The sequence below is a fragment of the Hemicordylus capensis genome, chromosome 1 (genome assembly GCF_027244095.1).
Source record: "Hemicordylus capensis ecotype Gifberg chromosome 1, rHemCap1.1.pri, whole genome shotgun sequence".
In the NCBI taxonomy this organism is placed as follows: Eukaryota; Metazoa; Chordata; class Lepidosauria; order Squamata; family Cordylidae; genus Hemicordylus; species Hemicordylus capensis.
The window spans coordinates 72,800,275-72,827,484 of NC_069657.1; the positions used below are offsets into that span (position 1 = coordinate 72,800,275).

The window sequence follows — 27,210 nt, forward strand, 5'->3', positions numbered from 1 at the left end:
AGCGCCCGCCGCCGCCGCCAAGCCAGGCCACTGACTGGCCGTCAGGCGCCAGCAAAGCAATGGGGGGGCGCGGGCGGCGCGGAAGGGACCACTCGTGGGGGAGGGGGCGCCGATGCACTCCCTTGACTGCTGCAGCGCTGCTGCACCGAGCAGGAAACATTTGTATTAACAAAAAATAAAAAATAATTAAAAATTTTTTTGTCATGGCGGCGCCCCCCACGTGACCAGAAAAGATGGCGCCCGGGGCACGTGCCCCCCCTGCCCCCCCTATAGTTACGCCTCTGGTTGTAAGCCAATATCTGCAGGAGGGCCAAAGTTGAGCAGGCCTGCATTAGACACTGATGCTATTTCTACTCTGTGTGCTATATGCTTAATTACTCTGCAATAGCCTGTCAGTGTTAAGGCTGATATCTCTTCATTTTGTGTAGACAATCTATTCTCTGGGGCAACAGACAGAAGTCACTTCTCCTTAGCAAAAACAATAGTACTGACCCCTGGAAGCACACTAAACTATAATAGGGCAAGGAGAGACAGTTGTCTGGGGGCCCACTGCCTTGGGGGCCCCCAGAGGCAAGTCACATGACTGACTCCCCCAGCCGTGCACCCGCCCAGGCTTCCTTCAGTTGTATTCATCCTCTGAAATTGATGTGATGGTTAAGACCTGGAGCTACCAGAACAGCATGTCTTTCTCTAGTACTATGAAATGACTTGCATCGTCCACAATTTACTGCCTGTCTGTCTATTTAAAATTTTTTTTACTATGCTACCACTATTCAGCTCCATTTAAGATTTCTTTACTTCATGAGCTGAGCTTCAGTGAGGGGGGCCCATTTTAAAATCTTGTCTCTGGGCCCACTGCAACCTTGCTATGCCCCTGCCCCCACCCCCCATCTTTGCTGCCTCTGAATGGAGTGATGGAAATGAGGGTAGTAGTTCTGGATCAGCACTAATTTTTGCAGCGTTAAGAAACTTTGATGCTCATTTCTTATTCATGAGCAGGTGTTCAAATTTTAATGTTATAAATAATCCCAGAAGTACTGATAGCGATTGAAGAAGAGGGAATACCTATCCCCTCCATTCTGCCCTATTGGAACTTAATACAACATTAAAATCAACTAACAATAAGAACAGCAACAACATAGACAGTAGCAAAGTCAAAACGACTATATTAATCCAGTAAAAACTACTTCCTGCATGTGTTCACTCCCTCTCTTTCCCCCTCTTTCCTTTAAGTTCAGTGTTAGAATGATGAATGTGAAACTTTATCTATATGGTACATTACAAGTTGCTCCTGTGAGGTGAATCTTTAAAAACCCTAGTATCTATTTATGCTTGCAGCTTGATTCTCTAGATTATGTGGAGGGTTTCTTCTCCAGTTATAGACACTTGCAAGAATATCTGGCACTGGTGTGGAAACTTAACACAATCTAGAAAATCCAAGCTGTAAGTGAAGCTCTTGGCAAGCTTTCTCCGGGAGACAATTCCACCAAATAGGTGCCACCACTGAAAAGGCTCTGTACAGGCCATAGCCCTAGCACATGGGTTTCCAACCAGTGGTATGAGTAGCACTGGTGGTGCTTTGAAGAGTCCTAGTGGTACTCAGCAGGGGCTCAGCTATATGCTGGATTGAGCTCTCTGCTCCTGTCCGTTGCCCCCATGTCATGCCTCCAGAGTTCTCCACTGCCCCGGTGTCGTCCTCCACCTTCACATCTGGTCCCGAGTAATCTTGACAGAACTAGACCAATTGCAAGTTCTGTCAGCAGCATGTGCAGCCAGCTTGCTGTTGGTTGGCAGTGGGGTGGGGGGCGGGTGGCTGGCTGACTTGGAGGCAGAGTGGCCTAAAACATACCGCATGTGTTTGTGTGTATGTTTGCTGCCACTGCTTTTCCCCAAGACTCCTTGCCCCTCTTTGTCCTTGTGTCATCCTCTGCCAAGCTCCTTCTTCCTTTTCTCCGCTCCTGCACGTGCATGTCAGTTTGCCACCACTGCCACTCCTTCTCAAGGCTCCTTGCCTCTTCAGAGCTTTCTCATTCCTGCATCCTCTCTGTGCCCTCCTCTGCCAACTTCCTCCTTGTCTCCTCTCCCTCTGCTCTTTGTTGAAAAGTGGAATGTAAATATAAATATATAAAATGTTTAGTCTTTGGTTGTGGATGGATGGAGGGTAATCATTTTGAGTGATTGTTCTTGAGGGTGGGCCTCCGAGATAGGCTGGGGATTCTGCTGGTATACCGACCACCCCGCTGCACTTCAGTCTCCCTACCTGAGCTGGCAGGGGTGGTCTCGGAGGTGGCTTTGGGTTCCCCCAGGTTTATTGTTTTGGAGGATTTCAATGTCCACGCTGAGGCCCCCCTAGTGGGTGCGGCTCAGGATTTCATGGCCTCCATGGCAACCATGGGCCTGTCTCAGTTGGTATCGGGCCCTACCCATGTGGCAGGACATACTCTGGATCTGGTTTTTGCCGACCAGGAAATAAGTGATCTGGAAGTGGGGGAATTTGAGACCACTCCCTTGTCATGGACAGATAATTGTCTGGTGGGGTTTAGTTTGACTGCTCCATCTGCCCTCTGCAGGGGTGTTGGGCCAACTAAGATGGTCCGCCCCCGGAGGCTTATGGATCCGCTTGGATTCCAGACGGCCCTCGGAGAGTTTCCATTGTCCAGAGCTGGTGACCCTGTTGAGTCATGGCTAATAAAAACTGCCAGGGAGGGTACATGTAGATGGTTGGAGGTGACTATTAATGCCTCATTAAGGGAGGACAGGATGCCACCGTGCCTCAAGGAGGCGGTGGTAAGACCACTACTAAAAAAAGCCCTCCCTTGATCCCTCCAACCTGGGCAACTATAGATCGGTCTCTAACCTACCCATTTTGGGCAAGGTGACAAAGCGTGTGGTGGCGTCCCAGCTGCAGAGGGTCTTGGATGATACAGATTATCTGGGCCCTTTTCAATCTGGCTTCCGCCCTGGGTATGGGACTGAGACTGCCTTGGTCGCTCTAGTGGATGACCTACGCTGGGAACTAGACAGGGGGAGTGTGTCCCTGTTGGTTCTGCTGGACCTCTCAGCGGCTTTTGATACCATCGACCATGGTATCCTTCTGGGCCACCTCTCAAGTATGGGAATCGGAGGTACTGCGTTGCAGTGGTTCCAGTCCTTTCTTGGGGGGAGGGTCCAGAAGGTGGTGCTGAAGGACTACTGCTCAGCTCCGTGGCCCCTGGCCTGTGGGGTCTTGCAGGGTTCGGTCTTGTCCCCCATGCTGTTTAACATCTACTTGAAACCGCTGGCAGAGGTAATCTGGGGACTTGGACTGAGTTGCTGGCAATATGCAGATGACACTCAGCTCTATCTCTCCTTGTCATCTGATCCTAGGGAGGTGGTGGATGTCCTGAATTGGGGGCTGGAGGCTGTGATGGGTTGGATGTGGGCTAATAAACTGAAATTGAATCTGGACAAGATGGAGGTACTGTTGGTCAGTAGGAGAGCCAATTGGGATGAGGAGATTTTACCAGTTCTGGATGGGGGTGCACTGGAGCAAATACGCAGCTTGGGGGTACTACTGGACCCGGCTCTGCTTTTGGAAGCTCAGGTGGAGGTGGTGGCCAGGGGTGCCTTTGCACGGTTTCGGCTAGTGTGCCAGCTGTGTCCCTTTCTCAGAAGGCAGATCTGGCCACGGTTAGCCATGCCTTAGTCACGTCACGGCTGGATTACTGTAATGCGCTCTACGTGGAGCTGCCCTTGAAGAATATCCGGAAACTGCAGCTAGTGCAAAACCCAAAAACCAGAACTCACGCATTTCCTTCCAGCCCCGGTTGCTCCTGGCCGGGCTACCCAGGTTTTTAACCCTGCTTTTTACTGAGGGTGGAGCAGAGAAAGAGCCATTCTACTCTGATTCTCAGGTCATGAGAACCCTCACACCTCTACTGCCCAGCCACTGGTACCCAGCACGCCCTCTCCACCATGGAAACCATAGTGGCTACTGTGAATTGACATGCTAGACTGCAAAGGACACACTGATTCTGAGGCTGGAGTAGCTTTGGCAGGGCTGCATCTGCCTCCTGCTCCTTCATGGCTAATGGGATGGAAGCTGCTGACAACATGAAGTTGTTTCAGTCTGCTGGCAAAGCAAATATGCCAGGGAAGCATACAGGCTCTTGGAGGACCTTCAATGGAGGGGTGGGGCTTGCAGCTGCTGAGTTCATCAGTGGAGCCCTTGCCAGTCATGCTTGCAAGTTTGCTGGCTTTGCAGAGCCAAATGGAGGTGATGCTTGTGTGTTGCATCCTGGGTGGCATCTCACCTTGGTTCCTACCTACTTCAAAATGGTCATATGTACAAGCCTCATATGGCATAAAAGGATATATGTGTGTGTGCCTGCTAAATTATTCAAGATAATTACAAAAGGATGTTTGGTCCTCTTTAAGAAAAGCATGTTGAAAGATGGAGGTTTGAGGGTTTTGTTTAGCTAGTCAAAGGTTTCCCTGTCTCCCTTATGGAATTGCATTTTGTGTTAAATTTCTAAAAAGAAGTGCCAAGGTAGAGGCCTGTCTGGAAGCTGCTTCATTTGAATTTGACAGCTTTCTCCTAGTCCTAGATAAAGGGGGAGGGGCTTGTAGGACTGCATATGGTTATATAGGAGGGGGAGGGGAAAGCACTTTATGTGTGCTCAGAAGCAGTCTGACATGATCCAGAGTTGAGCTTCGGCACTGTAGGGTTCTAGGGATAATCCCTGCTGAGTCAGTGCTGAAATGAAACTCTGATGGAGCATTTGTAATACCCCCCCGCTCTGCCTCGGTATCTTGTATGGAGAAGCCTTTTCAAGCCAAAAATGCTGGAGCTGAGCAGCAGTGTTCTTTTTATAGCAAACTCTTCACCATTCCAGCAGCTGCAAAGCTTTGCCTTTTTGAGGCGCAGCCTGTATCTGACACTCCCGGTTTCCAACAATAATGTAAGACTTGTTTGTCACAAGCCTTACTTAGAGGGTTGTGTCGGTGACATACCAAGCCCAGCAGTTAGTTGGAAAACATGTTTGGTGACCTCTTTGCTTAAGCTGGAGACTTTCGGTTTGGTCAGCTTTAAGTAGCTTGTTTTCTGCACGGGGCCTAGCTGTTGGAAGTGAGTTGAGATCTGAGAACTCTGCTAGCTGGATTTCAAAAGGATGTAAGCCACTGTCACAGAACTGTTGTGTGGAACTAAAAAGCTGGGAATCTTGTGTAAGACCTTTTTGTTTTCTTTTGTTTTAATCTGAATTTCTGTTGGGTTGGATATGGCTACATAGATTTGAATTGCAGCTTGGTGTTTGTAAATATGTTAACTCTGATCTGGCCTAGGCAAGGAAATTCGGCAGAACATTTATCTGCTCTAGTTCCTTTGATGAAACCTGGTGAAAGAAACAAGGAGCTGAATGAAAGGTGTGCTTGGAAGTCAGCTCATAATTTCAGTAGCTCTACATTCTGAGAGCATTGCAAGATGAATGAGCAAAATAAGAAGCATTTGGACCGTGATGGGAATCAAGGGTGTTAATTTGGTCACAGGGAGAATTAAATATTTTAGATCGGATCTGAAACTTCACGTTTATCCAGATGCAATTGATATGATATAAAACCCAATCTTCCAAATCATAGTTTGGAGATTTAAGAATATGCCATTGGTTCACGTGCTCCCTGCTCCCTCCCTCTTCTCCCCTCTTATGTGTGAGTTCTCTCCTCTAGTTAACTAATTTTCTCCAACCACCATTTGTCAAAAATATGGGTAGCACAATGTCTCTAAGCTATGATTTGACACCATAGTTTGGACTGGAGTGGGTTTGCAAACTTTGTTAAGCAGGCACACGCTAGTCATAATTTGCAATTGGATATCATAGCAAATGACAATTGGCATAAATGAAGCTGAGGCTAGTACCTGCATGCAAGAGTGGGGCCTGGGAGTATGCAAGCCCACAGCATGCTTCCAAACCTCCAGACCATGGTTTTGGGAGATAAGGACTGAGATATCTGAACAGGCTCACTGTGATGGAATGCTCTGCTAAAGAATCTTCTGGGACCCTTCCTCTGCTTAATTATATAGTAATGAATTACTTCTTCTTCAAATTAAGTTTTCTTTTGCCTATGCTTTTTTTTCAAGGTTCAGATTCTGGTGATGGAATCTTTTTTTATGGATCTCCCCTGCCCCCAAGCTAAAGTATGGGGTGAGGTAGAAGTATTGAGAGCTGATGGTGCATAGTTAGCAGTGAGGGTTTTCAAGCCACGGCTTATAAAAAGGTTTTTAGTAGATTATGCTTTCCTAATTCTCGTCTTCACATATCCCTTTATTTATGCTTGTAAAGCCATCTTTTCTAGAAAGAATGGTTGGACATTGATCTCTGTGTACAAAACATTTTGAGGTTTAAAGCTTGTTTGTCAGAAATGAATAGCACCTTGTCCTTTTTATGAGTTAAGATTAAGTGTATGTCTTTCAGTACTTTTTTTCTTTGGTGATTCTAGATGAAGTGCATTTTTTTTAAAATAGTCAGGAGTAAATTTAAAGTAGGGTTTGATCAACACCTCTGGTAGATCATCTGTGCTTGCATTCTATGAAAGCCCCTTTGTGGGTTTTCACTAAAATGATGCCTTTCAGTCCAGAGGCGTATCTAGGGAAAATAGCGCCTAGGGCAAGCACTGAAATTGCACCCCTGTCCAAGCATCTGACACCCATCTTTAAGATGACTTTACCATAATATCAGCTGAAAAATACAAGTCAAGCTCGCTAATCTTTTAATATTTCAAAAAAATATTCAGCAGTGGACGTAGCCAGACCAAAAAATGCTGGAAAACTACAAATTTCAGTATGCTGGGGCTCATGAAATACCCAAATACTATGTGGAGGTGTACTTGGAAAACTAAACAGAAGTGCCTGTCTAATTCTCGGCTATGCATTGTAGCATCACTATTACATAAGTTTTAACAATAAATGGAGAATTCGACTTTTCCCAGATACTCTGAAAATAATTAAAGGTTATGCAGAGTAAACAGTGTCACTGCTTGGAATATATTCTAGTATTTCAGAAAGACAGTTAAAATGAGAGAAAGAGAGCAAGAAACTCCCAGTGGCCTTAATAATAAGGATTTCACACTTATTCAAAGACAAACTCACCATTAATAGCTATATTATTAAGACTCACTTAACTCACTTATCACAAGAAGCAAAGTATGAGCAAATAAATACAATCCTAGCTCATAAACTTCAGCTCAGTATTCACAAACCCTGATTCTCTGTACATAGTGCCAAACTAAATATGTGTACAGTGACTTTATATATATATATATATATATATATATATATATATATATACACACACACACACACACACACACACACATACTTGTAGCCCCTTCAGGGGACTTCCTAAAGGCTGTGGCGGGGATCTGCAAAAGTTCCCCCTCTCCCTGATGGCCTCTAGAGCCTCTCAGGGACCATTTGAGCATGTGCGGTGGCCGTTTGTTAAAAAATTTTTTTAATGGCCGCTGAAAACAAAATGGCCATCGTTAATACTCAAATGGCCTCTATGAGGCCTGACATGGCCTAGGGCCTCACAGAGGCCATTTGAGCATGCGTGGTGGCCATTTTGTTTTCGGTGGCCATTTATTATTTTTTTAATTTTAAAAAATGGCGCCCCCCTTCAAGTGGCGCCCGGGGCACGTGCCCTGCCTGCCCTACCCTAGATATGCCCCTGTTTCAGTCAGATGACTGGCAGGTTGTGAATTCCTAGGACTTTCCTATGGTAAGGCAATGACAGGGTGAAATATGTATAGCATACTGAGATCTAAATGTGTCACAAGAAAGCCAAAAAGATTCCTCCTAAAATAACCAGTAGATAAGAGCACAATAAGATAGAAATTACTAAATTGTGAAATATATGCAATATGAATATATTAAATATACATAATATAATGATATATACCAATAGATGCCATAATAAATATAATCAGATAAATTATAAAGTCCACAGACTGTATATCTTGAACAGAGCACATGAAGTCTATAACCACGTTGATAATAAAGATGTCCACATACACTACGGTGACCTGGTGAACCTCCATTTTGAAGACGCTTTATCAAATGATGATGGACATAAGTCTTGTGTGTTGACATAAAGCAATGTATTCACATTTCTTGATATTAACAGACAGGTTGTTTTGTCAATTTTGGCGGGAAACATTTCTATTTCAGTAAAACTGGAGCTGTAGAAATGCTCAGTGTTACCTCTTTTGATTGTTTCTCAAGAATACTCTTGTGTAGATAGATGCAAAGCTTGCATCGCAGAGTTTAGGTTCCCAGTGCCTGGAGGGGGGACAACACACAATGCCCCCCCAAATGCCAAAATAAAGCACCCTACCATGCTCTGCAGGCCTTCAGCAATCCAGTGATCCCCCTCACCAGTCCAAAGTCCCAATTTTTAAGCGAAAAATCATGGGGGGTGTGTGTGTGCGCACAGTTTTTTCATCAAATGAGCCACAAAATGGTTCAGTGTCACAAAATGGTGGTGGGAAATGACCTCCAAGGACATTTCCGGCCATCCCTGACCCACGGATATGTGTAATTAACCTCTTATTTGCTGTTTTTTACCCACATATACTGAGGTTGGGTGTTAATTATCCAGCTGCGGATACGTAAATCCGCAGATGTCGAGTCCGTGGATATGGAGGTTCTTCTGTCTGTACCTTCTTGGAGAGAGTTCTAAGGCTACACTTTTACTATATAAGCATTTTACAGACAGGGCATTAGGAAATTGGCAACTTGAATTTTTTGGAAGTCCTAAAACTGATATGAGCTGCGCATAGCACAGAATCAAAAGGCACCACCACTCACAGCCCTGTTTAAAGGGTTATGGATCATTGTAGTGATGCATGTCATTGCTTTCTTTATATCTAATTTATTTAAATGAGCAGTGCATTTCATTGTTTTCTTTATATCTGATTATTTAAAATAGGCAAGCTTATTTTCTTTATTTAAAAAAAGTTCAACTAAAGTTCATAATACCTAAGAAAAGTTACTCTCTGTCCAGATACAGTTTCTTTCTTGTTTAGTGCTACAAATGCACATGGGAAGTCTTCAGCTCTACTTATAGGTGACTCACACATAGTTGCCAACAATTGTGGAAACATTTTCCTATTAATGTAATTTGGACTGGAACCTCTCCATTGTTGCAGTATCATTCCAGTGTGGGCAGAGACCCACACCCAGTACCTTCATGGGAGGCAACTCCTCCAAGGCAAGCCCTGCTAGTTGTTTTCTTATTTATTTATTTATTTTTCAAACACAGGCCAGGACCCTCTCTGTTTTTACAGTGGCATTAGACTTCTAATCATTCATTTTGAAATTATATTAGATTATGTTGCTGCTGTTTACAACTCCTAGTGTTTTGTTGCTTGTGAGGTTTTCCGCCTATTGACAGATTCCATCAAGGCCCCTCAAGGTGAAGCTCAAATCAAGCATAGGGACATCTTTTTGTTACAAATAGCCATCGCCTCTTCCTTGCCAACCTAGATTAACCTGATTAATCTGCTCTTTGCTCTGCTTCTCTTCTGAGATCCAAACATCAGAGCCTTTGGAGACATCAGAGCCCATCCCCTTGTATTTTGCCCGGAAACATATTGGCAGCAAGTGTGGTTCCTTCAATGCAGGAGTAATATGGTTTCTTCTAGATGACCCAGAGACCAACCTGGCTGCTGCATTCTGAACCAACTGCAGTTTCCGGACTACATACAAAAGCAGCCCCACATAGAGCGCTTTGCAGTAATCCAGTCTAGAGGTTACCAGCATATGTACCACCTTTTTGAGGTACAGTGGTCCCTCGACTTACGAAGCACTCGACATCCGAAGATTTCGACATACGAACGACAAAAAATACCGGAAGTCGTTGCCGGTTTAGATGCGGCTTCCTCGACCTACGAATTTTTAGATGCGGTTTCCTCGACTTACGAGTGTTTCCGGACCTCCGTGGATGCGCTTTTCGACTTACGAAAATTCCGACCTACGAACGTGCGTTCGGATCGGATTATTTTCGTAAGTCGAGGGACCACTGTAGTTCATCTCAAGAAATGGACACAGCTGGCGTACCAACTGAAGCTGATAAAAAGCACCTCTGACCACCTCCTTAACCTGCACCAAATCTCCTGATGATCTCTCTCAGCAGTTTCATGTAGATGTTAAACATCATAGGTGACAATATGGAGCCCTGAGGGACACCATAGGAAAGTTCAGATTTGGAAGAACAACAGTCTCCAAGAGACACCATCCGGAATCTCCCCGAGAGGTAGGAGTGGAACCTCTGCAAAGCAGTGCCTCCCACCCCCAGTCCCCTCAGATGTTCCAGAAGGATACTATGGTCAATAGTATCGAAAGCCTCCGAGAGATCCAAAAGGACCAACAGAGTCACACTCCCTCTGTCAATTCCCAGTTGGAGATCTAAGTACATCATTATCCAAGTACATCATTCCAATAACAGCACTTTAGTTTTGTTATGGATTATTTATTATGGAAGCAAGAAGTTTCTCAAGATACCAGCCTACTTTCAACCATCCCTACCTAAGTAGTGGTCTGCTGGGGCTTTATGGGCTAGAGTCTCCAAATCTGCATTTGCTGAAGTGGACTAAAAGTTGCATTTTGTGAAGAGAATCTAGTGGAAGGAGGGGTGCTTAATCCTTGCTATGCCCAGCAGTGTTTTCTGCAAGTGCTCTTGCTCCCCAAGAGTCTTTTATGCATGTATGTATTCAGTTATTTACTTACAATATTTATATCCTGCTCCTCCAGTACACTGCCACTGCTCGGGGCAGCTTACAGTAAAAACACACAAATATAAAATCCAGGATAAAAGAATAAAAATGTAAAATACATTAACTACAATAAATAATCCTAAAACACAATAAAAGATAGAAGCAGAAAATATAGAACAAGTCAAACAGCAGTCAGGATTAAAACTAGATGACAGTCACAACCAGTATTTTATAAACTTAATTTAAAAGATCTCTTTAAAACTAAGCCAAGAGGGGGACTGATTAAGCCCTTCTGGGAGGGCATTCCAAAGACAGGGGTTCACTACTGAGAGAGCCCTATCCCTGGTCCCTGCCAACTGAATTTGTGTCAGTGTCGAGGCCGAGAGAAGCACTCGATTGGATTATCTGAGGGCCCTGGCAGATTCATATGGGTGCATACAGTCCAAAAGGTACCCTTGTCCCAAGCCATGTAAGGCCTTAAAGGTCAAAACCATCCAAGCTTATCATTCTCCCATCCTAGCTTACTTTCAGTTTTAGAGGTGGTGGGTTGGTTTTTCAAAATAGTAGCTTGGGAAGGTGGCACTTGCAAGGGTTTTGAAAGCCTATGAAACTGAACATCAGAATTTTCCTGTTGTATAAAGCAGCTAATACTAAAAGCTCCACTGTCCCTTTGCCTTGTTCTTGGACTGCTGGCAACTTATACATTCCAAGGAAAGTTGCTCTCTAGCCAGACTGTCCCATATTTGGTAGATCAAGTTATTTTTGTCTCCTGAATAATGTCTTGCACTGGACGCCTACTCGCAGCACACCATAAAAGTTGCTAATGGTACACTTGGCGTTTTTAATGTAAGGTCATGGACCAGGTGTTATGCTGATGGATTTGAATGTGACTTATTACTTGAAACTAGCCAGTCATAGCTGACTTGATTCAGTTCCTACTTTAGCCAAAAGGGAAAAAAGCATCTGTTGCTGGAGAAAGTTTATGCTTGGGGCTCATGCCAGGAATGTCTGTCTTGTCCGTTTTGATTAAGGATCCATCCCAGGTATGCTGAGCACTCTTCTTTTCTTTTTGTGTGTGTCAGGGCTAGCAGAGTACCAAGATGCTGAGTTATGATGCCAAAGTTCTACTTTGTAAACAGTCTTTCTCATAACAGCATTAGTTTCCTCCCACCCACCTTTCCCAAAGGGTCAAACTACACAAAATGTGTGGAAAAGTGAACATGGGGACAAAATTTAGCCAAATTTAAGCACTTAAGTCCCTTTTAGTTACAGTGGGAGAAACTATTATCTCCCATTGAAACCAATGGGACTTAAATATTCTCAAGTTGATCTAGTTATTGTCTCAGTTTGGGGAGAGGGAAATAGTTTGGCTGAAAGATCAAAGTGTTTTACTATGGATTAGCTATGATGTGTGTGTTTAGCCTGTTAATATTTATTTATTAATTATTTCTCTGTGTGAACCGCCCTGAGCCATTTTTGGAAGGGCGGTATAGAAATCGATGATGATGATGATGATGATGATGATAATAATAATATGCTGTCACCTGATCTGTTGACCATTATTGCTTAAGCTGAGTAGCTGGGTTTTCTGGAGATCAGAATGACTTGGCATCTAGGTTCTGCTCCCAACTATTTTAAAACATTGCTGTGGCCCCATGGTGAGGAGGTGGTGCTGTGCACAAGAACCTGCCTGAGATCTTCTGGAAAGGCATACTTCAGATATTCGCACTTGTGGAGCATGGTTGAGCAAGTGGTAACTGGAGGTGGTGATGCCCCCATCTCTGGAACACATACCTAGCATCTACTCTTCTGAGTATTAGGTGCTAGATAAAAAATGTTTTATTTGCCCAGGCTTTTTCACCATCAATTTACTGCCTTATTGGCTGCTGTGGTATGGAATGTGAATTTTTTAGTGCCTCTGGTTTTATCAACTGTTTTATTTTTCTATTGTTTGTTTTCATTTGTCATCTTGATGCTTGTAAGCTGCCTCAAAACATTTTTGATGAGGTGGTAAAATAATGGTTTGGATGGAGAATCTTCGCATTTGCCATATGCTTTATGTTACAAATATAATTCCTTCCTTCTAGGCACGAGTCAGTCTCTGTCCTCTCATCCGCACCAGTGCTCTCCTCAGACAGCGATAAAGATGGAGAAGATGAAGGGAATGATGAAGATGAGTTGCAGGGGCTACACTCTTTACAAATGCAGACCAACTGTAACACTGAAAGAGATTCAGGTATAAGGGAACAAGTGGACGATAGCTTAGAAGGAAGTATTAACACAGGGAACTAGTATGGAAGCAAATAGATTTCTGGCTGTCTTGCATCCTAATTTACTTCATATTTCCCCCATGCAATTCTCTTTCTGCCTGTGCAGACCTAGAGTTATGTGGAGAAAGTGCTGTGAACCAGTGGTACATTTATTAATTTTAGTTCATTTTTACCTCACCCTTCTTCCAATGAGTTCAGAGCAGCCAACATGGTCTCCCCACTTTATCCTCAACAGTCTTGCAAGGATGCTAAGGCTGAGAGGGAAGAGTAACTGGCCCAAGGTCACCTAGTGAGTTTCATGAACCTGGCAACAATTTCCTGTAATCTTGCCAGCTTGAAGGAATGCCATGATTTAGAAATTTCTACAAGGTGTATCCAAGTACTGCCAATTCTCGTAGAATGATTCTCCAAACAATCCATATCCTGAGGACATAGGGAGAAAATAGCATAATTACTTTGTAAGCAAGGCCTGAGGGCTCAATAAAAATGAAGAGAAGGCCTGTATGAGATTTTCAGGCTGGCTCTGTGCATCTGAGACCAGTTGCCCACAAATGTTGATTGTTTCAAATGTGGGAGTGTAATTGGTTTCTTTTTTTTAATAGTACATATTTTACTAATTGTAAGCTGCTTTGGTAGTGTTGGTGGGGCTCACTTATGACTGTTACCAAAAAGCAACATATAAATACAATAAAAATAAACAGAGCAATTTCCTGAGTTGGGATGTGAGGTTGGCACTCTCACTTCCACTATTGAGTTACAAAAACTTTCTAAGCATATTAAAACTGAGCCTACTAAAAGAGAGCGATACAACAGTGTGTGTATGCATTTGTATATTTCCCTAAAGGCCAACCACACACAAATGAATATGTTGAGATTTTGCTGTTTTGCATATGATAATCATAGCAAATTTTAATAATTTAAAAAAGTGTTCACTGTCATGTATTTTAATTTGTGACTTTTAAATATTTTAAATTTTGTACACCACAAAGAGATATACATATCAGGTGGTATAGAAATATGATAAATAAATACATAAATAATCAGACTGCATAGAGTGGAGTGAGAGACAGCTCTACCCACCCTTAGGCTGGGTGGAGCTGGGGGAGTGGAAAGAAACATGAAAACAGAAGTTGGAAAGTTTTGTTTGGAATATCAATTGATCTATTTTGTTTTTCCTTCTAGATCCAGAAATTTCTCTTTCAAGGAGTTTGTCCCACTGGGAAATGAGGAGGGTGAGCTTTCAATACATTTCTTAAAATAAAAAAGTACAGCTAAAGGGTGAATAAGTATTCATGGAGTTGGTTTGCCAACGTGCCAACGCCACTTTCTGCTCATGAATGATCCTGATCCATGGGGAAGATCAAGCTACTCTTTGGGGTGGGGAGGAGAGATGTGCAAGTGCTAAGCATGCAGTAAATGTCTTGTCTCGTTTCACCCTAAGGTTGCTTTTTAGCTGATGAAGTTGATCTGGTAGATCTTATTTATAACAACTTACCTTCTGAGAAGCACCAAATAATCCCTCAAGTATTCCCAGGCCATTATCCCCTGCTAACAGAGTAAAGAGGCACCTTTTTAAAGTGGCCCTATCCATCCCCAGCACAGCATTCCTCCTGTGACTGTTGCTGGTATAAATCTTATTTCTTTTTTAGATTGTGAGTGTTTTGGGGCCAGGGAACCATTTTATTTATAACTATGTAAACTGCTTTGGGAGCTTTTGTTGAAAAGCTGTATATAAATATTTGTTGTATTCATATTGTTCAGGGAAAAAGTGGGAAAGCTGCCAAGAACCAATCATGTAATAATTCTTCATACTATCAAAGTAAAATATTCAGATATGCTAAGATTAGTTTAGGAGAGCACACCGATGTACCACCAATGTGTAGATAATTATGATACACCATATTAATAGTTTTTCATTAATATGTTTCTATGATGTCCTTTCTCATCTGACAATCTTGTGGTTATTATCTTATGAAGAGTAATTGTTCTGGTTATTCTTTTGGATAATGGGAGATTCTTCGAATTCTGTACTATTATCTACTTTTTGCTATGCTGAGTTTGGGGCATTCTGATTCTCTGAGCAGATCTACTGAAGTACCACTCGTCTTTTTTTAACTTTTTCTTTAGGCAAAAGAAATTGCAATGATCCAGTGTGCAGAGACTACCATGAGCAAAGCACCTCGCCAGCGTGGACGCTGGTCCCAACCAACCAGCAGCATAGAGATGACAGTTAAATCCATGCTTGATTTGCGTCAACTGGAGTCCTTCTCGGTCTCCAGGTCTGCCAGTCGAGACTCTTTATCTCAGGCCAGCAATGGGGATGACCAAGAAGAGCATGCTGTTCTCCCTCTATGTGTCCCTAAGGTAAAAACTGCCCTCCTTGATGGAGAAACAAACTACTAAAGGGAGGGACATAATTCTATAGTCAAGTTATGACCTCTCTGAATTCTGACTAATGGGGACTATAATAAGATAATAGACTCTTAATAAAGCAATGCATTATCGGGAAGCAGATGGGACCTATTTTAGATGGAGCGCAACTCAACCAAGAAACCAGAGTTTGCTGGGATTTATGGGTATAAAAACATAAGTAAATAAGAAGATCTGTTTGTTTTCTGGTATGGTAGTCTGTTATGGTAGATAACTGATATGAAGGGGGGGACTAAGGCCAGTGGATCAGCTCCTGCCTCTAAGTCATGTTGTTAGCTATAGCTTTTTCTACAGTGTGCCCAGAATGTCCCATATTGCTCTGGTAACTGACTTCATTTCTGTATCAGATTGGAAACGCCACATCTTCTCAGGAGACCCAGCCTTGTGTTCGACCCCATGTTATTCGACTTGTGTCCTGTGAAGGTGGAATTTTCCCCCAGGAGCTAGAACCTTCAGAGAGCGAAGAATGTGTCATCTACCCAGAACAAGATGAGATTCATTCTGCAGACATTAACAGGTCAAAAATAAATTTCTTTTTGGGCCTTGTCATGAGCCTCTGAGTCTGTGTTTCTCAACTTCCAACCTTCCAAGTTCAGGGGATTTGGTAATTTGGTAGAGGTCAGCCCCATCCCAAAGTTACTGTAGGATTGTATAGATGCTGACATACCTGTTATTTCTAGAATGTGATGAACTGAAGCTCATTAAAATAGTCTTTGTTTAGTCTCATATCATTCATATGAGCCGCCATCAGATTTCTCCTTGGATGAATGTTTTGTAGATTTCTTGTCGTCCTCCTATTCTCCATCTTGTTCTTTCACTTTTTTATCTGGGTTAAGATTGACTAAGGAAATGCTTTAGACTGCTCTAGAAACCACCAAACACTGGCTGTTTACAGATGTCAGTATCATGACTTGGAGAAGTCATGTAGTGATAACAGTGAAACAAGAGAGACTTTAGTCTCCTTTGTTACCCTGTCTCCTTCAGTCTTTCTCACCTTTGTATGGTCTAACTCTCCCTTCCCTTTTTTTCCTTCTCTGAGCAAAACTTGACTGTAATTGCTTTATTCCCTTCCCTTCCCCAATATACAATGTTATGTCTGTGAGCTCTAGCTGTGCCTACGTGAGCTATTACATTCCAGAGATTTGTGGACTGGACCACTAGTCCTTTTTCCTACCCACCCTCCAGCAACTGCTGCTTTATGTATTTAATTTTATAGTTTTAATATTTAGACAGAACAGATTATGATCTTTTGGAGCAGTTAGAACATGGGAGGGGGACACTTCTGGATAGTGTTTAGAAGCACAGTGGACACAGTACTTACAGAACTTGCAAGTTATCAGAGCTAGTCAGTTAAGGTAAATAGTATGTTCATTGTTAGTGGATTTAAAATTTGGATTCTAATGTAGTGACTGGGATTCAAAACTAAGAACCTCATGTATACCAAAAACAGAATGGGCACCATCCAGACTAAGTTAGTCATGACTAACCTGTCTCCTTGATTTTAATAGCACATAGTAGTAATGGCTAACTAGTCTGCCTGCTGCCTTTATTTTCAACATAAGGCCAAGGGACCATTGGTTGCATTATGTAAAATACGTTCTGGAGCTGGAGCTGAATGTCCAGGCAAGGAATGGATGGCAAGGGCTGTTGTCTTGATGTTGTATGGGTTTTTTGTTTTGTTTTTAATTACTTTAAATTATATGTATACAAACTGGTGTTTTCACTCATTGGCAGGGTTATCTGCAAGAGACAGTGATATATACACAGGCAGTAGCTTAAGCGTCAAATTCTATGTGGATATGATTCTTGAAGTCTTTATAGAGAATGCTTGGTCTGTGGGGGGGGAGATACACAACTTTTCTATATATTCAACCATCTCAAATGTTCTCCTGCAGTGTTGGAAACATGTAGGCATAGGAGCATTGGTTTGGTACCTGAGAACCAGCATTTGAATATTGACCACACATAAAACAGTCCAAATGTCACTGTCCAAGCTCTATGAAGTGCAAAATAACTTTGCATAAATGGTGAAAAAGTTAGGCTTAAATTTTCCCCTCAATGATCCAAAGTTTAATAGACTAGGTAAAGTCTTTAAGAGTTTAATGGCTTTTTTAAAAAAATAAACAAGGGAAAACTTTTTCTCATAGTGCATTCTTCCCCTCTCTCGTAGTGAGTTCCAGGTAAAAGCACTCCCCCATGGGAAGCTAGGTAGAGGCTACCACAACAATGGATGCCCAGATAAACACAGCCCTGACAGTGCCTGCTCCATGGATTACAGTAGCAGCCGACTATCAAGTCCGAACGAAGGTGAGAGATTTGAATTATTTTATTTATTTGGATTTGTAGCACACCCATTCTGAAAACTTTAGCTGCATAGCAATACAGTACATAACATTAATGCATATGGGAAGAAGATAAATTAAAAATACACATAGAATCAAGCAAATACCACCCCAAGGCAATTTAATCTTGGGCACCAAAAGCATTCAAGGTTAAAAGGCCTTGCACTGCTTTGGAAATAGGTTTAGAATGCTTACGGATCCTGACTTTCTCCAGCAACCATGTTGTTGTGGTATGTGGGTGGCTCGTATACTGATTCAGCTTGCAAGCCAGTTGTTGTTGTTGACAACACATACATATTCACAACAAAAAAGTTCAAGGTGGTTTCATAGAAATAAGGATAAGATTGTGTACCCCTCTGTGTCAGGGAGCCATCTCTAAACAAAAAACAAAAAAACAGACACACAGAAGGGACAGAATTGAATCCTGACCAAGTGAGTCATGAAAGAGCATCTTTGAAGTCCATGAGACAAGTCAGTCATGACTAACTTAAGTTCCGTTAATTTTAATGGGACTTAGTCATGACTGATTTAGTCTGGATCTTGCCCAAGGGAGACACCAGCAGACAACTACAGGACAAGACATTCTGGTGGGATGAATAGAGACAGTTGCTCTTCCCTGCTAAATGGTCATTTAGAGAGCCATCATTTTAAAAAGTGTCTCTTAGCAAGGAATAACAGTTGTCAATTAAACCAATCCCCATGATCACTGATAGTCCCAAACATACTAGTAGGAGGTAGAACTTGTAATACAGATGCAGATATGGTAGTTCCAACCTTCCATGGTGGTGTACCTCTGTTATGTGGTATTTTCAGGTTTGTCTCCTGACTGAGAAAGCTAACGTATCGAGCTCTACCAGACCAGAATACATGTTACAGCTGGTCTGTGGCTGCTGTAATAAGCAACAGTCTTGCATCTTTTCCCATACACATTTATTAATTCATGTTTCATTATTTCAAAAATAAAAAGCAGGGGGAGAACTACTGTCCCTATCCAATCCCAATACAAATCCCTCCAGTGGTTGTTGCTGGTGTCTACCTTATGTTTCTTTTTAGTTTGTGTGCCCTTTGCAGACATTTTATTTCTTTTTCTATATAAACATTGTTATAATTTTTTGTTGAAAAATAAGTTATATCCCATCCTGTTAGCATAGCTTTAAGGGCAGCTAACAACCATAAACCATTCAATACAAGGTTGCAAGGCTGCTGCTTTCAGTAATGGTCATGCATTGGCCATAACTAGGGCTGTCACTCTGATTTCTGTTGTGGTATATCATCTATTGTATAAGTTGTAATCTGGATAGTGATCCAGTGATAGCTACAAAAGTGAGTCCTGCACCTGCGCAGACCAACTTAGAGATAGATTCTTTAACTCCTCAATGTACCCCTCCCCTGCCGAGTGCGCCTGCTCTGTGCCCGTTACATTTGGCGGTTGGGTTCCATTTCCCTCAGTTTCTTCCTGACTGCCAATGCAATTGGATCTTCGGTGTCTTTGGCTCCTCAGAAAGTTTGTAATTTGGATTTCTACCTGTTCCCTTATTTAACAGATTGATCTTGGACTTGACTCTGACTACTCTGTTTCTAATCAGAAGAGCCAGCGTGGTGTAGTGGTTAGAGTGCTGGACTAGGACCGGGGAGACCCGACCCCATTCAGCCATGATACAGGCTGGGTGAATCAGGGCCAGTCACTTTTCTCTCAGCCTAACCTACTTCACAGGGTTGTTGTGAGGAGAAACCTAAGTATGTAGTACACCACTCTGGGCTGCTTGGAGGAAAAGCGGGATATAAATGTAAAAATAAATAAACAAATAATAAATAATTAAGTATTTGGTGTGATTTGATGGATCCTTTGACTCAGAACGGTTAAAGGACTTCTCTTTAGTTTTTTTTTTTTAATTAGCTGTGTTTGCATCAGTGGATTATTTCATAATGGACTTCGGAAAGTTTTTTTGGATGTTATTTGCTTGAAGGACTAAATTGGTGTTTTGGACTGCTTCCTTATGAGTGGGACCTCTCCCCAGGGGAAGACCACCTTTGAAAGGTGTGCTGACTACAGAGGCAAAACTCCCTTCTATGGATGGCCACGACCTCTGCTTGTTTTGTTTGGGGGAAGGGCACACTGCTGCAAACTGTTCCGTCTGCACTTCATTTTCTAAGCAGACCTTGTAGGATTGGGCAGCTCACCTGAAAGTAGCATTCCTGGAGGAAGCTCTATCCCTGAGGGAGTCGCTGCCCCAAACACCCTCAAAGCTTGGCATGGTGCCAAAGTCAAAGCTGGAGATTGTTCTATCTATGCAAGCTAAATCTCTGGCACCGAGACCACTGACGTCAGAGTCAAACTCTATATTTAAAAGCCAGAGTCGACACTGAAGCACAAGTCTTCTTGTCGAGAAAAGGAAATGTGAAAGGCACAGAGGGATAGTTCAGATGCTCCATCTCCAAAGAAGCACAAGGACAAATCTGTGAGGTCGTCTCGTCCCCACTTGTTGACAAAGGGAGACTTGTTGACAAATTGAGCCTGCCTTTGGTCCTATCAGCCTTAACTGAGAAACCATTTGAGCCCATGGCTACGGCCTCATTGAAACTGGTAGGTCTAAAGACAGTTTTCCTAATAGCAATATCCACGGCTGAACAAGTTAGTGAGCTCAATGCCTTGATGAGCCTTAGACTAAATTTTACCAGGATAAGGTGGTTATGTGTGTCGACTCAGAATTTTGACCAAAGATTTTCACATGAATCAAAATATTGTACTCCCAAATTTTTCAGGGATCCAATGACATTGCTGGAGCATGTGATGCATAGTCTGGATGTCAGACACGCTCTACTGTTCTACTTGAAATGGACGACTGGACTCAGAAAAACAAAGAGGCTATTTGTGTGTTACAAAGGCAAGAACAAAGTTTTGCCACCCTCATGGCAACGCTTGGCCTACTGGCTGGTTGAGGCTATCTTTCTAGCTTATAAATTGCAAAAAGTGGATCCTCCATCAGCTATCAAAGCACATTCAACAAGGACATGTGCTGCTTAAGCAGCTCATCTCTCGGGCATTAATTTTAGAGACGTTTGTACGACAGCCTCTTGGGCTTCTGATCAGATGTTTGTGAAACACTATGTGCTGGACTTTTGTGCAGCTGCGGCAGCATCTTTTGGATGGGCGGTGCTTAAACGGGTGCTTCAGTAGCTTGCCTTTCCCACCATCAGCTAGGGGAAGCTCGTGAGTCACCAACTTTTGTGGCTGTCACTGGATCACTATCTAGATAAACAGGTTTCTTACCTGTAACATGATCTGGTAGTGATCCACAGACAGTCACAAAACCCGCCCATCCATCCCTGCCTCAGAAAGCAAGCATTGGGAAAGGGAAATTAAATAGAATGAATGAATACTGCAATAGTATGCCATTGACAGCCATCAGAAACTGAGGGAAATGGCACCCAACTGCCAAATGTAACGAGTGCAGAGCATGCACACTCGGCGGGGGAAGGGGCACATCAAGGAGCTAAAGAATCTATCTCGAAGTTGGTATGTGCAGTTGCAGAACCTGCTTTTGTGACTGTCAGTGGATCACTACCAGATTATCTGTTAAGGTAAGCAACCTGTTTTTTAATGCACTGTATAACGTTTTCCATTTCAGATTCTGAGAGCACAGAACCTCTCAGTGTGGATGGTACCTCAGACTTGGATGAACAAGTGGAAGGGGAGGTAGAAGATGATGAGGAAGATGCAGGCACTGGACTGTTGGAGGGAGATGTCCCCAGGACTCCAGATCAGGAGAAGTTTCTCAAGCAGCATTTCGAGACTCTGGCCAGTAATGGTGAAAAGGGTACATTTGCCAAACCAGTGAAAGCTCTCTATCTTGTGATGTTTTGTTCATAATGGTTTCTTTATACTTCTGCTTAAACCATCAGTGCTGCCACCTTTTGTGGCTCTTGCTTGACAACTGTGGGAACCAATACCATTAGTGGGCTAAAGAAATTAATGAACACTGAGGCAGACACATCTTTAGAACAACCGCTACAGTCTTGTGGTGCAAGAAATGAAAGCTGCATAAAATATTTCTCTGGCTTTTCAAAATGGTATTTTTATTCTGTTGCTGGTCTGAAGAAATGTTAGCATGTTGGCCCATCTGTTTGTGCTGGAACTTAGATGGATGTATGGTGGCTTGGAGCTTAATCAGATGTAGCAAACACTGACGTTCCTGATTTAGCAGGAATGTAGTGGGAGAGATGGAAGGCATTCCAAAGCAACAGATTGAGAAAACGGTGATTGTTTTTTCCAAGTTGATTGTCCCCTTTGATTCCTGAAAAATATGTGTGCATCTCTAGATGACCTAAGAAGTTGCTAGGCAGACTAGGTACAGTTTCGAGCTGGCACAAGTGAGAGCCAGTGTAAGGCTGCTGTTTGACAGCTGCTCTGGGTTGGCATCTCTGTGACTGGGAGGCCCTGAAGAGAAGAGTCAAAGAAATAAAACAAGGTTTATCTAAGAGGCAGGTTCAGACTTGAACACCAAACTACAGTTACACTTTACCTAAGTCTATAAGTCACTTTCAGACATTGAGTTAGTGAAGTGTTGCAGGTTCAGATGGTAAAACTAACCACAATAAAATAAAATAAACCATGGTTCGTTGTTACATCAGAACCCACTCACTAGTGCTGATGAGGTCTAATATAAGAGCATGTGGTCATGTAGTATTCCTACCCTGAGTATTTAGATAATAAGCCTATGATCCTATGTATGCTTATTTGGAAGTAAGCTACATTGAATGTAGAGGGCCTTATTTCTGAGGGAAATGCATGGGATCAGGCTGCATAGGAAACAAATTGTGATGCTCTGGGGCAGTGGTCCCCAACCTTGGGGCCTCCAGGTGTTGCTGTACTATAACTCCCATCATTCCCAGCCACAATAAATTATAGCTTGGGCTGATGGAAGTTGTAGTTCAGTAACATATGGAGGCCCCCAGGTTGGGGACCACTGCTCTAGGGAGTTACACTCTTTTCACTGTAACCTGTGAACAAAATAGAAAGTGAGCTGCTTTACTAACCAGAAGGCCTGTTTTGTTGCCTAACTTGTGCATATTTCCTCCTTTTAATTTGTAGCTGGATCATGTAGAACCCTGGAGAGAACAGAGAACAGTATTTCTTCTCGCTTTCTGTCCCAGTCTCCAGCTTTCAGGTAGAGTTCTACTTCTCATTAATGCTGGACAGTGTGACATTGTTCTGGCTCAGACTTGACAGCCTCAGATCTTGAGCTTTTGGGTCCTGATGTACCTTAGTGAAAGAGTCTCATGTTCTAAGATCCAAATCATCTAAATGCAAACTACCTCTGTTTCATTTCCCAAGTTTGATTAAGATCATTGATTAAAACCTATTTGGCTTACATACAGAACGAGGAATTAATCTTGTCATCTGACTTACTCTTCACCATTTATGCAATTTGTTTATTTTTGCATTTCATTCAACTTGGACAGTGAAAAACATGCTCTTCGGTTTTGTTTACTGATGAACTTCATCCTGATTTCTTTTTCAGTTAGCAAACTGCTTATTTCATTGACTAAGCAGCTCCAAACACTGCATGAGAATTTTATTTCTTTTAAAAGAAATTTTTTAGACCTGTTAAAAAATTCTTTTTTAAGGTTGTGGTTTTTTTCCCATAAAAGGGAGGGTTTTTACTTTTGCTTATTGAAAAAGGACTTCTACAAGGACTTACTGAGGTGCTGGTTTCACTTTTTGTTTGAGTTTGCCTCCTCTCCCAAGGCTTTCAAGTTAGTATTAAAATAATTGGATTTCAGGTAGAAAAGGAGGTTAATTTCTTATTGTAGAATCCTGGGAAGCAGGAATTAATGTCTCATGTGGTACAGGTCTCTGTAAAGAAGTGGATGAAAATGAGGGTCTAAAACTGATATACTGAGCAGAGAGGAATTTACATAACTTACTCGTGCTGGAACCCTTGTCTTCCCTTGCCAGAACCTCTCCTTCTGCCATGCCCTTGCTTCCCTTTTAAACTAAATCCTTCTGTCAAATAATGTGATAATGTGTTCCCCTACTTACTGTTTTGTTGCATCCAAGGGGAAACTGTATTTGTGTTCTGTATGCTACTTTCAGTTTGCAGTATTTACTCTTTAAAAGACTTCAAAAATTACTGAGTCACTCTTAAGAATCAATTGCATAGTACTTTTTTTGTTCCATCTGATATACATCATGTCCTATCTTTGTCTCGATAGGCAACTTTCACTTTCCTCATCAAATCTGGTATTTGATCAGAAACCAATTCAGACTTCTGCCTTGTCAAATCAAGTTTCTGCTCATCTGCTGAAAAATGGAATTGACCACCAGGACATCTCGGTGGAGAACAGCAGTTTTCAAAATGATGTGAATTCCTTTAGATCTCTCTATGTGCAGAGAAAACGAAAACCTGCCTTAGAGATCAACAGAGGTCCTGGAAGATCTGTTGGGTCTTTCGCAGATAGTAATGGAGCAGAGGTGATAAGGAAATCGCAGTCAGTTCATGACCTTGTTCATAATGGTAAGCAAGTGGCTTGGTACTATGATGAAATGGTGAAAAATTCCTCCAACATTTAAACTTAGAGACAAGAACAAATACTCTGTTTGCTCAGAAATAAAACTGTGAATTGTGCCTGTATGACACAGGGTGGCTTGAGCTGAAAATGCACAGGAGGAATCACATTTGCATTGGTGATGGAGGGAAGAAAATTTAATTTGTTCTAGAAATCAGCCATTGCTTAAAAGGTAGAAGTTTCTAGTCCAGAGTCAAGGAAGTTCTCATTCATGTTAATGCAAGGCATATAGAAAATATTCCCAATGGATTACAGGGTTTGTCTGTCATCCGTAACCTACGTTAAGGGTGAGAGACAGATCACATTCCACCATTATAACCAGAAATATGTGTTATAGCTAAAGAATGGTTTTGCACCCAGTTTTGGACTGCTTTTACCCTGGGTGGTACTCTGCACAATGCAAGAAGTACAAATGTAAAGGGGCTTACCACATCTTTTTTTAGTAACGCTCCTGTTTGATACCTAGCCAGCAGTTGCAGCCCAGTGATCGTGTATAATCTATTTGTTGCAAACCTCTCTCTTTAATGAAACCCATTGCACAGACCAAAAAGCTAAAATTGTACATGCAATACTACCTCTAGTCAGGTCTTTGGTCAGCAATTTAGACAATAATATTTGGGGAAGAGGTGTATAGAATAAGCGGCAGTTGTTCAAAATTATTCCCAGGTAGTGGCGTTTTACATAATGCTTCTCCCAGAAAGTGAAGTGAAATAATTAATTATTATTTTTTTTTAAAAAAAACTGGAGCTATTTTGATTCTGCCTGCACAAATAGCTCCAGGTCCGTTTTGTGCATTTATTTCTTCCATTTCCACAGATAAGGTTCCAGGGGTGATGCCTTCTGCCAGGCAACGTCCTCAGATGCTAATGGTAGGTGAGAAGGATTCCAGGTCCAATCACTGTCGGACGTTGTCTGCAACTCTGTTGAAGATTGATGGCTCGAACTCTTCACAAACCAAAGACAGTAAAGCTACAAAACCAAAGTCCTACATGAATCCTACCACTAGCTTCATGGCCAAGATGACCCGTAGTATATCTGTGGGAGAGAATTTGTGCCTTGCTGACTCTGCAGAAACACTAACTGAGGTGAAGATCAGTTCACAAGTACCAGAGAAGACACAGTTAAATCCTTTGGAGGACTCTGAGAAGAACAAGCCTATTGTGAAAGAAAATAGCCCAGTGAAACCAGCTCTTCAGCAAGTCACCAGCTCTTCATCACCCAAATCCTTTCACAGCAAGTTAGCATCTAATCGTGCCCACTTGATCCTTGACATCCCCAAACCACTACCTGATAGACCGACATTGGCTTCTTTCTCACCAACAGCGAAATCAAAAACATTACTAGAGTCAGAGTCTCCCCAGTCACCTGCTAGCACTGGTAAAAAGAAACCCACCTTCCCTGAAGGGCGAGCCTCCAAGATGGAAAGCCAAGCAGCTATGCCTCTGGGACTTGGCAAAGATAGCCCTGGGAGCCCCTTTTCAGAGACCCTGAAAGACAGCCAAATGTTAGTGAGGACTGAAGTCCAGCAAGAAGTTACTACTCCCAAACTAAAAGAATTTGAAGGTCTGCATCCAAAATCTCCAGAGCCCAATCCATTGGAATGTGCAGAGCGAACCATAAGTGCTGGTTGTGTGCCAGATAATCAGTATGAGCTTCAGTCAAGCAAGCCGAGGTCTCCCACAACAGTGGCAGCCCTGGCAGAGGACTCAGGTGTGCACGGATATCCATCTCTAAGCTTCTTCCCCCTTCTGTCTCCTGTCTTTGTGAACCGCTTCACAATTCCATCACATTTCTTTACGTCCAGCTTCTGGCCTGTCTCGTCTTGTCTGCACCTGTCTCGTTCCATAAGCCATCCTTTCAATGGTGAGACATTTCAGCCTAACATTCATTTTTCTGTTCTCAGTTTCTGCTCCTAGTTTTGTCTTGTGTTCTGTGTTTGCAAAATCCTACAGATGATGTAGCTCACGCATTTCCCTGCTTTAAAAAGGAAGTAGAACAAGTGGAGGCAAATATAATTCTCAAGTATTAGTACAGAATGGGGAGCAAAGCTTTCTGCCAAATGTTTGCCTGAACTTCCAGGGTTTAGATTAGTTCTCTCTCTCTCTTTGTTGCTACTGCTGTTGGTCCAATGACATTCCCCTCCTCACATAATGTAATTTTATATAATCCTCTAATCCTCTGTTCGTCAGTGTCTATCAGCACTATCTCCCTGTATGCTATGCTGAGTTGTAAAAAGGCAGATGCTAGATTGATACTACAAATGGATTATATGTAGAGATCTTCATATTTTGCATTCATATGTGTATCATGGTCATTGAGGATGCTAATAAATAGGGGTGTGTTTTTTAAAGTTGGTAGTAAAAATAGTAAAAAAAAATGTTGGCAGCAAGTAATTCTCATCAAATGGTTGCTTTGTTTACCTTAGAATATGAGCTAGATACAGTAGTTGAGTTAAAAGTTTGAAATTCTATTCAAGTATGCATTAAAAATGGTACCCTTGGCCAAACTTAGAAGCTAAATTGTTTTATATCATGTAACCGTTGCTATTGAGGGGGGCGGAAAGCATGTCTGTAGCTTATGGGAAACATCCATGGTTTTCCAAGCAGCTGCAGAATGAAGCTTTGGGGTTCTATAATGGAAAGACATGTTGGCAAGATGTGAGATTGGAAGCCATGTTTGGGTGTTGAAATAGCATAGTCCTTGCCTTAATTGCATCTGGAACTGGTATAGTCCTATTGTGAAAGATTGTGTCACAGGCAACTCCAATTGTTTGAATCAGTTTTTACATTGCAGATCATATGAACCTAGTTATTTAGCATTGCCAACTAAAACTATGCTAAGATGAACCATGT

At 42.3% G+C, this 27,210-nt stretch overlaps 1 protein-coding gene across 7 annotated transcripts in view; it reads left to right on the forward strand.

Annotated features, from left to right (window-relative positions):
* MAPKBP1 (mitogen-activated protein kinase binding protein 1) overlaps positions 1-27,210 on the forward strand; it is a 164,881-nt gene that overhangs the window by 129,149 nt on the left and 8,522 nt on the right. For 4 of the 7 annotated variants that reach the window (XM_053283011.1, XM_053283008.1, XM_053283009.1 and 1 more), the window contains exons 21-29: positions 12,834-12,982; positions 14,199-14,248; positions 15,144-15,380; positions 15,794-15,963; positions 17,617-17,753; positions 21,418-21,606; positions 22,881-22,956; positions 24,005-24,306; positions 25,175-26,221. In XM_053283011.1, coding sequence (XP_053138986.1) covers positions 12,834-12,982; positions 14,199-14,248; positions 15,144-15,380; positions 15,794-15,963; positions 17,617-17,753; positions 21,418-21,606; positions 22,881-22,956; positions 24,005-24,306; positions 25,175-26,221 — 2,357 coding nt within the window. The remainder of the gene's footprint in view (positions 1-12,833; positions 12,983-14,198; positions 14,249-15,143; positions 15,381-15,793; positions 15,964-17,616; positions 17,754-21,417; positions 21,607-22,880; positions 22,957-24,004; positions 24,307-25,174; positions 26,222-27,210) is intronic. The other 3 variants (XM_053283012.1, XM_053283013.1, XM_053283014.1) reach the window with 2 other exon arrangements.